Source organism: Arthroderma uncinatum (assembly GCF_011692745.1).
Source record: "Arthroderma uncinatum strain CBS 119779 chromosome Unknown scaffold1, whole genome shotgun sequence".
In the NCBI taxonomy this organism is placed as follows: Eukaryota; Fungi; Ascomycota; class Eurotiomycetes; order Onygenales; family Arthrodermataceae; genus Arthroderma; species Arthroderma uncinatum.
Genome location: NW_022983863.1, coordinates 2,741,286 through 2,754,138, shown reverse-complemented (window position 1 = coordinate 2,754,138; position 12,853 = coordinate 2,741,286). Strand labels below are relative to the sequence as shown.

Sequence of the window (12,853 nt, the reverse complement as noted above, 5' to 3'; positions counted from 1 at the left end):
GCATCAGTCTTGGACCAAGAACTGGACCAGCTACGGCCAAATGCGGAAATGCCATGGAAGCATTCTGGAAACCACGGCGTACAAAGACGTGCGTCTATCCAATGAGGACAGGACAACATCGCAAGGATGGGCTGGCAGGGGTAACCTTTTTTTCCGCTGGAGAACGAGTTCTGTGTGTTTTTTTTGAGGGGAAACCCAATGAAAGCGAAGGGAGATCCCTGGCCTTCGCCAAGAGATCCAGATTTGCTGTTGATTTCGCGGTTGATGTGGAGAGTGTTTTTTATTTTTTTGATAACGCGGACGGCCGAAGGATAGAGCAGCAACTGGGACGTAGGCCCCCATGTCCCATGCTGTCCCATGTTGCGGATGTACGTCGACCCAGGTCAGGACCTGGGAGAGGCCATTGGAAGAGCCATGTAATGCTGTTGCTGACTTGTCCAATTATCCATGAATGTCATCCTGCCGGGCTTTCGATTTGGGCGAGCGATTGCCTGTAGAACTAGGCCGTAGCATCCAGAGTCGCATCAGACGGCATCCAGGCAGCGGCAGCAGCAGCGGAGAAGGGGGGTGCTGCTTCTCATCCTCGCCCTCATCCTCGTCCTCGTCCTCGCCCTCGCCCTCCGCCGTCCGCTGGGTTCTGTTGGAGGCCCCATACCTAGAACAAACCTAATAGCGGTCCAGGATAGAGCGTTCTGCACGCAGAAACGGAAAACTTAGCACGGTAACAGACTTCAGACCAGATTCTTTGTCCGCGCCCGCAAGACCAGAGCGCCAGACGGTGGCCCGCGCTAGGAATAAGGTGTGTACCTGGCTCGTGGAATCGTCACAAAGATATCTCGAGGTGCGGGTGGAGGTTGGAGGTTTTGTTTTGCTGGGCTTTGGCCCCTCTACGGTTGCTGGGATCGACCAACCCGGCAAACAGCAAACTGACCGCCGACCTCACCCCAAACGAACGACGCACCACGACCGCCACGACCGCGCCGGCGACAGCTATATACACCTCTCTGCAGCCCCGACGTCTCTGGTACTTTCGATGTTTCTGTCTATCTCCCCGGCCGCCTCCATTCTTCTGTACCGACGGTCCTCCCGGCCTCCTCTCTAGCCTCGACCCGGAGTCATCTGTCCTGCCTCCCGTCCCTTATACTGCCTCTCCTGCTGCCCACGAACCCCCCAGAGATATGACCTACTACTGTCGGATATCGTGATCATTGTCGTCGTCGTCGCCGTCGTCGTCATCATTGCCGTTGCCGCTGCCGTCGTTGACATCAACGTCGTTGCCGTGTCGTCGTCGTCGTCGTCGGATCAGCCGCTCCATATATCATCACCGTACACCGTCTACTTCAGCCCAGCTCTCAGCTCCTTCAGCATCCTCAATATCTCCATTCTGCAAACCTGCGGGTAATCTGGTGGCTATGTTGATTGACGGCGAGAAATGGGCGTGCGATGCATGTATCCGAGGACATCGTGTCAGCACTTGTAACCACTCGGGTAAGTCAAGCGCATCGGCACCAGACTGAAAAGCAGCAGATATTGACATTTTCTCCCTTCCTTCTCCCACGCAGATCGCCCCCTAAGCCATATTAACAAGAAGGGGCGGCCTGTGTCTCAATGTCCACACTGTCGTGGGTTACGAAAGGCCCGGACGACTCACGCCAAGTGCGAGTGCGGCGAGAAACCACATAGCAAGTCTGAGTGTCCCCTGAATGGGGCTCCTGATGGCCAGAGTAAGTGACCAATAATTCCCCGTCTGCTTTCTATCAAGTCTGATTTGATTTATAGAAACAGCTGGGGCCCGAAAGCACTGCTGCTGCGGGCACGGAGGTCGCTGTACCTGTGCAACGAAGCGGGATTCGAGTCTCGAAACCGTTCCAGAAACTGGACCTGTTGCGACCAGAAGGTCCACGGTGTCTGGTAGCATGAAACGACCACACATCTCAACTGCCAAGAAGCAGAAAGATGCCAGCAAACGAGCTCATCCATACCCCCTCCCTCGCTCCCGAACGATACATGGAACCTCCGACCTGGCCCATCTCTCGATGGAGCATCTCGGTGAAGGGTACTCCTCGCAGGGTGTCCCATCATACCAGGACCTCGTCACCAGTGCTCCCCGCCCCGTGCGGAGGGTGAAATCTGAACACGGCTCCCCGGTCACAGAGATAGCCGACATGAAGTCGCAGCTCTCTCTGGACATCCCCTATCAGCATTTTCCTGATCAAGCCGGCATCGTCATGCCCATCGTGGATTACTCGCAACAATCACCTGGTCTATACTATCCCTCCGATATCGAATTTGGCTTCGAGGCGGCGATCTCAAACGGACCATCCATCGACTGGTCCACTTTTGATCTACCCTACGGATCGGACGCATACACTGCTACATACAGCCAACCAGCATCCTATGCAAGCTATGACTACAACACCTTTGGCCATTCTGGTCTGGCTCGCTCATCGTCTGGGGATACCTCTGACGCCGATGATCTGCTGCCCATTGTCGGCACCGGCTCTGAGGCTGGCATGTACCATCTAGGGAGCACCCCACCTTCCCACCTAGATCTGCCCGCGCAATTCCCCATATCGCAAACATACGAACCTGCGGTGGAATCTGTCCTTCACGCAAGCGAAAACGTCAATGCCGCCCAGCCTGCTGCTCCTGCACCTGACGCCCCGCTTCCAGCCGAGCTAGGTCACTATCACCAGACTCCGGGCTATCCTGCAAGCGCAAATCACAACTTCGTCGACGCCAACAACGCCACCATAATGATGTCGCCTAGCACCTATACCTCGGCCGGGACGAACGAGCCCCTTTGGGTCTCGACCTCGTTCCCTACCATGATGTCTCCCATACCTATCTCCGAACGACAGGCGCTGACCCCCGATATGTGGACCCACTGAACACTCTATCTCCAACCTGCCCTTTGACGCATCATGCTATACATGAACTACCCCTATGACTACCGAAGCGATAGAACGATATAATGAACATAGATGTTTTCATTCCGGATTCCTGCCCCCCCGCCCCCAGCCCCCTTCCCCGTCGTATACAACTGGCACACTCCAGCAATATACACATACACAGCACACAATACACACACTGCCTTGCCATCTATCTACCCAGCGGTACCTGCCATACTTTCCTGTTTTTGGTTTACGTGATGGCCTTTTACTTATATAGAACCGGTGGTGCTCTGTAGCGTTATAGAGTGTTAGAATATAGAGCAATCGTAAATATTCCTTCCTCTTCCTCTTCTTCTCGTCTTCTTTTTCTTCTTCTCTTTCTTTTCTTCCCTCCCTCTTCTTCTCTTCTTTCCTCTTGCCTTCGCTTAGTCAGAATGATTAATCACATATTAGTCAGGCTATATATTAGTCACATCTTAGTAATCTAGCTTAGTAACATCAGGTGACGTCCCAAAAAGGCAACTTCCACGGCGTCTTAATTTTTCCGCCAGAGAAAAAAGGTCGCTCGCTTTTTCGCCCTTGAACACGCCGCATAAAACAATACCCGTCCTCCGCGTCGAGCAGCTATCTAGATAATGCGATCGGTCTGAGCAGACAGAAGACGTCGGCAGCTTTTGAATCAGCGCCGTTGCTAAGGGTTGGTTACTTTTTCCCTGTACTTCTGCTTTTCTCCGCTGTTTTTCTTCGCGTCTGGCGACCGCATCGTCGTTCAATTGCACGCCTTCATAGAATGCGACTTCTGGAGCTGTCCTGGTAGACGCGCCGGAGGTCTGCAGTGCCTTAACCCGTCTATATCTACATACCCTGTGCTGTTTGCCTGGGACCCTGTTGACAAGAGCGATGGCTGACCGTGTTCCAGGCGAGATTTATCATAACAAACCCGCCACCTTTGAGGAAGACGCAGGTTTCGCGCATCGCATTATACAAAACAAACACAAAAAATAAATAAATACCTCGACCTCGATCTTGAACGAAATTTAATGTTGAACCTGCCATAATGAATTCTCGAGAACATTCAGAAATCCCGCCTGCCCCGTCGTATCCGTCTCCCAACGCCGCGCAAATCGCACAAGGTACCGTGTCTTACTACGCCAACCAGCGTCATCTGACTGCCGATGAGCTTCACCTGTCCGCCGAGCTGTCTCGTGAGGTAGCCGGTGCGAATGTGAACGATGGCAGTGCTGCTTCAGTCGCCGCTGCAGCTACTGCTGCGGCCGCTGCGGCCAATGGACTACCCCATACTCAGGGAATGGTGCTGGGATCTTCGGGTCCAAACGCAGACGTGAACCGTACGGTACCCGTGGATCAACAGCAGGTTCAACAGCAGCAACGACAGCAGCAGCAGGATCACCAAGTGCAGCAGACGTCGCAGGGACAGCAGCATATGCTTCAGTTCTCATCTACTCAACAAACCGGGGTTGATCCGAATCATGATTTGAGCTATGGAGACCAGAGCGCGCGTCGGAAGCGCTCGAAAGTGTCTCGCGCATGTGATGAATGTCGGCGAAAGAAGGTAGGTGTTATGGATGCTTGTCCCTACGCGACTTTCTGTTTGTTAATCATTGATAATAGGTTCGATGTGATGCCACATCCGAAGCCGGAGTCGAGACATGTTCGAACTGTCGTCGTACCGGTGCAACTTGCGAGTTTAGTCGCGTTCCCATGAAGCGAGGCCCGAGTAAAGGGTAAGTGGTCCTAGACCTTCGACCAAAATGGCTTTGTTGTCTAATTCGTGAGTATAGATATATCAAGGAGTTGGCGGACCGTATCAACAGTCTTGAAACTCAAATGCAACCACCACTGCAGCCAGGCGAGATGCACTACCAGCAGATAAATGAGGATGGCTCAGCAGCCCGGGGCTATCAAGATTTCTCTCCATCTATGGATAACCAGGGTCTCACTCGAAAGAGGACCTTGTCAATGTCCGAAGGCCTCCCTAACGCATTCATGCAACAGCCCTTCATCCAAGGCGCTCGTCCAACCTCAGTAGGAGGGTGGCCTGTGCAAGCACCAACGAAGGATGCTACCCATGCTGCCGACCTTGCTGCTTTAGAAGAATATCCTAGTCCCTCAGTCCAAAATGGAGGTACCAAGGTGATGCAGCCATTTTGGACCCAGGAAGTGCCGGACGCTGCACGGCAACCGGCGATCAATCTAGAAACTTTGGAGACACTTCCACCTTCCGTGGAAGTAGACGAGCAAGTTCTCAACGCGTACGTATTATATTTCCCCCCCTTGAAAGTAATTAATCCAACGATTTAACATTTTATATTAGCTACTACCAACATATCCACCCTGTCTTCCCGATTCTACCAGGCTCTCGAGATCTTCTTGCCCAGTATCTCAAATCAGCTAGTCGCCAAATTCAAGAATCATTCGTACACTCACTATTTGCAGTCACCGGCGCCAACCTATCAAGAGCCGAAAACGTGCTGCAAGAAATTCCCACCTTCCAGCGAGCGCAGGATTATCTAACGGAAACGCTCCGTGAGGATCCACGCACACGATCCCAGGCAGTCAACTTTGTGCTTCTTTTCACCTTCACCTTATTGATTATTGATGCTGATTCTAAAGGACCAGAGAACCTACAGGGTCAGAATGGTATTGGCAAGACAGTTCTTACTGATGCCGCGTTTACTATTGCACACCACCTTGCAAGGTCATATGAACAGATTGACAGCTGTAACATGAATGATAAAGATGTTGATTCTGATGGTAACCTAGCAAGAAAGAATTGGACTGTCTTGATGGTTTTGTCGCGCTGGCATACCCTGAGTGTGGCTGGTCGGGATGTCTTTGGTGTTAGTGAGGCTGCCATGCCTGAGGATCGTGGTATCCTCAGCTTTGCGTCTCTACAGCTTGCGCGTATGTGCCCATTCTCTTTAAGATTACTTTCTTTGATAACTAACTGTCATTTCACAGGCTACTCCACATCTGTCTCAGAGATTAATGAGGTGTTTTTTGACAGCTCTGTTCACCCTTCATTTGGACGGATGAATAGCCATTCTATCCGCCGCCTCTTCTATGGCCAACTCAAACGCCTTAAGGATCTTGAGTCATGGCACGAATCTACCGAAGATGATGAAATGAGCACACTCTACACTGAATCCATTTGCCCACTCCTCTTCTGGTCCCTCACTCTCCTCCTGAAGAGACAACTCTACACCTCCGTTCCTGCCGAGGTGCTGTACCCGGCCGAAGTCATCCTAGAACTCCTCCAGCAACACTCTGACTCCTCGAAATTCATTGCATCCCCATTCCACCACCACGCCCTAGCACTTGCCATCATGACACTGTTAGAGATAACCGATCTCCCTGAACTAGCAACAGACGCATGGATCTCCTTGGACAAAGCGCTGCAAATTCTCACTCAGCGCGAGAAACATGCCTCGGCAGCAGGCGAATTTGGGAACATTTTTGCAAATAGGTCGTGGGGAGATTGTTTCCGTGCAATGATTGAAGTGAAGGTTGCCACCTTCCGGTCAACACAACAGGGTAGTGGCCCATCCGGCCTAGTTGGGCCAAATGAGCAGCGTTCTTTAGAACATCTAGCTGACCTAGCTGTCGGAGCTGGAGGTGCAGCTGCTGCTGCGGGAGAAACCCAGGCAGCGCGTACTGGAGCTGCAGCCGCCGAGGATGCAGCAAGCAGCAGTCAGGCAAATGCCGGTGCTGATGCAGGTGCTGGCCAGAAAGATAGGTCAGATATACGTGTCTACGTGGATTTTACGCAGTTGACTAAGAGGGGGTACCTCAATGTCTTTGCTGGGTTGTAATCGACCTTCCTCCAGTTTCCATACTTTGTGTCACTACGAAGTACGAAGGACCAAGCAGTTCCATACTTATTTCTTCTATATATCCTTCGTCCTACCATCTCTCTCTCTCTTTCTGTTTTGTTTTGTTCTGTGCTAATGCCTCGTCTGGATGGGAGTCGGGCTAGGTTGAATTGCAATATCTGACTGAGGCGTAAAATGGGTTCTTGGTATATCGTTATCCATTGTCACTGCTGTATCTTCCGTTATTTCATCTTTTCTCCCCTTAATACGTCCCTCATGCTCTTGTTCAGTATCAGTGTGTAAATTATAAGCCAATTCATTGATTTTATCATGGTGGATGTTTGTGGGAGAGATGTCTGCGCCATTAGTGAATAGGGAACTGAGGGATCGAAAGTAAAAAAGTATTATTATTCTGGTTACTGTCATTATGAGCTAATATATAGATTGGTAAATGCCCTCACACCTGGATCAGGCGATTTTACCAGCTCGTTTGAAATAAATAACAAAGACATCCCCGATCTACCTCCGAATCCGACTTCCATTGGCGAGCATCTAAAGGTGGTCATACGCCCATTAGTAAAAAAAAGGACTGCTACCCTGAATCATCACTTGACGACGCGACGGCCACAGGTTGTACCCGTTTAACCCACAGCCCTTGTCCGTCGTCCTGCCAGTTCGCTTTTAGTACTGCACGCAGAGTTCTGAACATATTATTCCTGAGCGGTGACAGGTTATAATCTAGGGTCCGGAATTCGACAAGGCGCCCCTGCACACCGAGGTACCGCACCGAATGTGGAATCAGTGAATAGCTCGTATGTAGTTCCATCCAAGGGTCGTTGGGGTCCATGGTAGTTGTCTTCTGTTCGTTTTCAAATATATCGTTACCAGGCGGGGGAGCAAGTTGGAAGCTCAGGTGGCGGAGGTTAGTCATGTTGCGGATTACTTTTAGCACGAGGTTGGTATGGTTGTAGAAAGGAAAGACGGCAGCGTAGTGGAATGAGGTTAGGCGGGAGATTGCAGATACCGGATATGGAAGTTCGACGGCCTGTAAAGGGTCAACGGAACCCCAGTGGTTCATGATCGAGGGGACACGGAGGAGGTAGTATTCATAGTTGCTATATGCCCGGAGGGATGAGCCTTCGTTGAATAGCAGCTCAGTCCATGGCTTTGAGCTGAGAAACGTGTCATCTCCTTCTGGTCTCTCAAAAGCTGATTCCAGAGACAGCTGTTGGCGAAACTGCATCGTCTGCAGCGGCATATCAAAAGCCCATGTGTGAGTATCTTCCAGGCCACACTGGGCCATATCCGCAATCATAAATGGCGGCGCAACAACCGTGACAACCTCCGGGTTCAAATGCTCAAATAGGGTATTCCACCATAGCTTCTTCTCACTCCCGGGGAATATCGTTCTCACGGACACTGTGACGCTCTTGACATGCTCCGCGAGGCCATGGCGTTTGATAAAGTCCAGGAACCGGTCCTGGTCGCGCAGTTCGTACCGACAGAAACTGAACAGATATTCACGAGAAAACTCTTGAAACCGACGGCATACCCGAGACACATTCTTGAGATCGGTCGTTTTGGAGGAAGTTATGGCGTGGCTGGGTATGTTCCGCAGAGTGCGCTCGTCTGATGTCGGCGGCGGAGTTGCGCCTATAAAGGAGAGAATGAGGTCCAGGAGCTCGTTAGGGAGGCAGTGGATGTCCGCCATTGTACTGGTAATGCGATCGCAAGTGTTCTGGTCAGAGATAAATGGGCGTTGAGAGCTATCAAGCTGCTATTTATGCCCAATGTCGCCCGTCTCTTGACCTCGACATGACCCTATCCCAGCGCCATCGCAGATAGAAGTGAAACAGCGAGCCTCGGGGCTCCAGGCAGAATGGTTTCTCGAGATATCCTTTGTCGCCCTCTCTTGCGATCTTTTCTCTCTGCGCTTCTCGTGCTGTATTCCAAAAATAGGATGTCTCTGCTGTAAACACGCTAGAATGCAGAGATGAAGCTCTTTCTCTTGGCTGACGTGAGGCTGAAATATTTACTTCAGGCACAAACATGGACAGCATGGACAACATGAACAACAAGAGAAAAGAAAAGAACGGCCCGATATCTACATCTATGTCTGGGTTACTAGTGCTTATTCTTCGCTTTCCACTCGTCTACCAAGCCCTGATAATCCCTGGCCTTATACACCGTGAAATGTTCGGCGAAGCGGCCCTTCTTGCGGAACACCTTCACGCCCAGGTCTCGCAGCATCATGTCTATGTACGGGATGGACTCGAAGACGAAATCGGGATTCCTCATACGCATACCGTCGCGGTATCGCCATATGCTGAACTGCGTGTGAAGCGCTACCTCCCAGTCTGTCTCGTCTTCGCCGTCTGTCGGTTTGGGATCGACTGGCCGCTGGACGATGGGACGTATCTCGAGCTCGCCTGAGAAGTACGCCGTGGCCCAGAGAGCTTGAACTGCAGCCGTGGGCGTGGTGTCGATGTTGCCAACCATGCCCAGGAAGACGATCGATCGATCTTTCAGTTTAGGAGGGGCTATGAATCGAACCAGTCGGAAGGGATGCGGGCTGAGTGTCTCAGAGTCGGAAGCGAAGTGCTTGAATCCCTTGTCGACGTCAGAAGCGCCCTTCAACTGCGGGAACTGTCTCAGAATATGCTCGTCGGCTGCCTCGAGCAGTGACTTGTCCAGCGGCTCGCGGCCCCAGGGAACTCCAAGCTGCTCGTCGATCCCCTTAGGCAGAAACGATATGCCAGATCGAACTTGCCAGCCCGTTCCGCAGACCAGGGCATCAGCCTCTATGGAAATGCCATTAGAGAGGTGTACCGTCCGTTCGGACAGGGAGGTGATATCCGCAATGTGTACTCTAATCTGCCCGTTCTTGACCAGGTCAAAAAAGTTACTGGGATAATTTAAGATGCTGATTGTCGTGTTAACCCAGAACGGGTCAATCCACGGCCTCAGTTTCTTCATTTCCTGATGTTTGGAATACCCAATAGCTGTCTGCACGTCGCGCTTTACAATGCCCCAGAAGCCCTTGACGAACTGCCGGCCAAGCCAGGTCTCATGCAGGAATTTGAGAGGCCCTGACGTAGCCCAAATACACGGGCTCATCCACGTCGCACATCTCGTCAGAAGTATATGCTCTAAATAAATTTTGAGCGGCGTGATGGTGGGGAATGTCATCCAGGCAGGGCCCCGGCCACATTTTCGGATGACAAGGTTGACGGTGGCCCCGGACGTTGCGCAGGAGTAAGCCATGTCCCAAGCGGCCTTTCCTCCCCCATAAACAACCACCGACTTGTCAGGGTGCAGAACAGCATCTTCGTATTTCACCATGTTTCGGGAATGGAACACGGGGGCTCCGAATGAGTCTTGACCCTTGAACCTGGGTAAATGTGCCTGTGAAGTGAGTCCGGTTGCAATCATAAGCTTCCGTGTGAGGATGACCGATAGGGCTCCAACCGTTGCCTCCATTCCGTCACTGTTCGAGTCAACGGTAAGTAGCCATGAAGAAGGGTCTTCCTTATGCTCGGCACAAACAACCCTCGATCTAAGGCGTATCTTGTCTGTCAAAGAGAAATGCTTCGCATATGCGTTCAGATACGCATGCACAGTCTCGCCAGGAATATTTTTTCCGTACTCTGCTCCGAATGCCTTTGCGTCCATGGGGAAGTCGTAAAACTCATACGAGCCGAAGACATTGTTGGTGTTCAAGTTCTTGTAGAGGCGATGCTTTGCCCAGACTCCTCCAATAGACGATTCTGCATCCAGAATCACAACGTTGGCTGAAGGGTTGATTTCTAGGTATGTCTTCGCAGCACATAGACCATACGATCCTATAACCAACGGTCAGTTCTATTTGGCGTTATTTGATACTATCAACTTCCATCGACTTACCGGCGCCAACAACAACTAGATCGACTTCTTCCATTATGGCAATGCGTATTCCTGAGGTAAGTTTGATATTGAATATACAACTAGCGGATACATAACCACAAAACTTTCAATTCTCCTCTAGGAAATCAATTAAGTAAATATACGGAGTACTAGGATATCAATTATACCCCTCAATGCAACCTTTGCCGCTTTCATTTGGTTTCTTTTTCCATGTATGAACTGTTGATCCCTGCGCGAGTGCATACGGCCCGCCGATTCCCGCCAAATCTCACCAATGGGACAGCGAAGAAGGTATACGAGAGATCATGCTGATCGACTTCAATTTCCGACCTTGAATAGCGGGGGCCTAGGTGCATGATAATAGGTTTTACATTGTGTAGCATTCCAGCTCTGTGGCTCACAAACTCCTATGAGGATGAAAAATAGAGAAAGGCGGCTATATCTATTGTCTCTCTGAATGGAACATCGCTCGTTTCATCGGGATATTCATTGTCGAACAATAGTGTTGTGGGCTGGCTGGGGTATCGCACCAGGGGTAAATATCCGATGGCGAGGGCCAGCATCGTTGAAACGAGGCGTCGAGACTGGCCGCCCGGAATTCGGCATCTTTCCTAATCTCAGCTACACATTTCAAACAGATCTAGCGTTGCATATAAAATTGCTGGTTCGACCAGGTAGTACCTGGTTGCAAGGGGAGATTCTGTTCTCTTTTCTTTTTTATCAAGTCGCGCGAAAATGTTTCTGAATTCACTTTAAGACTTGGGACAACGAGGAAGCTGGTCTTCCTGAGTGGCCTTTGGAGCACCACTGATACCTATAAGCGATTTGAATGGTAGATATAAGTCAAGGTGTATTTTGATTGAAGGCGATCAGTTCTTTGGTTTAGAACAAAGAGCTCCAAGGCGCTGCGTACACCGCTCCCTTGCCGAGATCCCTACCAAAACCCCTTGAGCTTTCTAATGCGCTCTACTTTCCGGGCCTTGGTCTATCTTGACCTTGTCCCTAGGAAACGGCATAAAACCCAGGGCCTTGAGGACTTTTGTAGGGAGCCTTGAATACCATGGATTTAAGGATAATTGCCGACACCAAAGTGTTGGGTTTTTACCCCTACCAACATGATCCGAATTGGGATGGACAGAGTACAGCAGTACGGAATGTACTTGCTCATATTATTGTTCTACCCCCTGCGATGCTACGGAGCATAGCATCGAGCGAGAGAAATAATATTGAATTGTTCGTCACGGCCCTGGAAACGAACAACTCAGATGTCTGATAGTCGGTGATTATGAAGATAGGTTGGCCCAAATCTCTTGTTAATCTTGGGTATGGCTGCTGAAACTAGCATCATGTCGATAGGTCACTATCGCGACACTGGCTCGCTCAATGCATCCTTCAATCCGTCATAGACTTGGGTTGGCCAAGCATTCGTGCGCTGTTTGGCAAGGGGCAAGTAGCAGCACTGCATAAATAGGCTATGTCGCCCTTCTCGAGAAGTACAGTTGATGCCAGCTTGTTCGAGACAGGGGCCAGTGTCAGGAGCAACTGATCCACCAACAGTAACAATAATAAACTGAGGTTGATCCATACCCAGACTCCCGGGTATTTATTTGGTTTCACTAAAATGTTATGCTTAGTTTTAGAGTCGGATGAATCGTCCTTGTCCGATCTTGGAGTAACAGAGAGGTTCGAGGTTGAAAAGTAGTAGACTTTGAAGTGAGCCCGAGCTTTCTGGTGGATCCTTATCAAGATTTTATTTCTCGGGATTTATATTTACCTAGGTATGTATATAACTCGCTGGCCTTGTAAGTGACCCTGGAAGAAGCGACACCTACAAAGGCCTTTATAGCTGTAATTAGTATTCTACCCTTAAGGTCAATAGGCTATACAGGTTTATTGTTAAAGCAAAGACTATCTGGTATAAAATAAACTTTCTAGATAGAGTTAGAATTCTATATTTATAAATCCTCTAAATTATCTGGACTTCAATTCGTATGTTATCGACAAAAATATAGGCAGAGTCATATAGATCCCTTGCGCGCTGGAGGACGAGCGTCTACCAGTTCGGAACTGTTTCGATTTTGCATCTGACCAAATGGAGAGTCATCATCGAGTGATGCTCAATGACCTACTTCATAGTCCTGAAAGCCAAGTTAATCCTAAATAGTCTTCAGTTTAAGTGAGGTCGCTATGGGCACATTTCCGATCAAGAAGGAGGAGACAGAG

At 50.2% G+C, this 12,853-nt stretch overlaps 4 protein-coding genes across 4 annotated transcripts; 2 read left to right on the top strand and 2 right to left on the bottom strand.

Moving 5' to 3' along the window:
• Nucleotides 1-1,703: 1,703 nt before the first annotated feature.
• On the top strand, nucleotides 1,704-2,891 carry GIQ15_00834 (copper fist DNA binding domain-containing protein; the record flags this gene model as incomplete). The annotated part of the gene is made up of 3 exons (XM_033548251.1): nucleotides 1,704-1,724; nucleotides 1,780-1,865; nucleotides 1,916-2,891. The coding sequence occupies 3 exons, from the start codon at nucleotides 1,704-1,706 to the stop codon at nucleotides 2,889-2,891; spliced, it is 1,083 nt and encodes a 360-aa protein (XP_033409202.1).
• Nucleotides 2,892-3,951: 1,060 nt separating this feature from the next.
• GIQ15_00833 (uncharacterized protein) lies at nucleotides 3,952-6,727 on the top strand (the record flags this gene model as incomplete). The annotated part of the gene is made up of 6 exons (XM_033548250.1): nucleotides 3,952-4,206; nucleotides 4,408-4,467; nucleotides 4,527-4,639; nucleotides 4,697-5,167; nucleotides 5,230-5,819; nucleotides 5,877-6,727. 6 exons carry the CDS (start codon nucleotides 3,952-3,954, stop codon nucleotides 6,725-6,727), a joined length of 2,340 nt encoding a protein of 779 aa, XP_033409201.1.
• Nucleotides 6,728-7,319: 592 nt separating this feature from the next.
• GIQ15_00832 (F-box domain protein) lies at nucleotides 7,320-8,438 on the bottom strand (the record flags this gene model as incomplete). Its single annotated transcript, XM_033548249.1, has 1 exon — nucleotides 7,320-8,438. One exon carries the CDS (start codon nucleotides 8,436-8,438, stop codon nucleotides 7,320-7,322), a length of 1,119 nt encoding a protein of 372 aa, XP_033409200.1.
• Nucleotides 8,439-8,851: 413 nt separating this feature from the next.
• GIQ15_00831 (uncharacterized protein) lies at nucleotides 8,852-10,664 on the bottom strand (the record flags this gene model as incomplete). Its single annotated transcript, XM_033548248.1, has 2 exons — nucleotides 8,852-10,569; nucleotides 10,631-10,664. 2 exons carry the CDS (start codon nucleotides 10,662-10,664, stop codon nucleotides 8,852-8,854), a joined length of 1,752 nt encoding a protein of 583 aa, XP_033409199.1.
• Nucleotides 10,665-12,853: the final 2,189 nt, after the last annotated feature.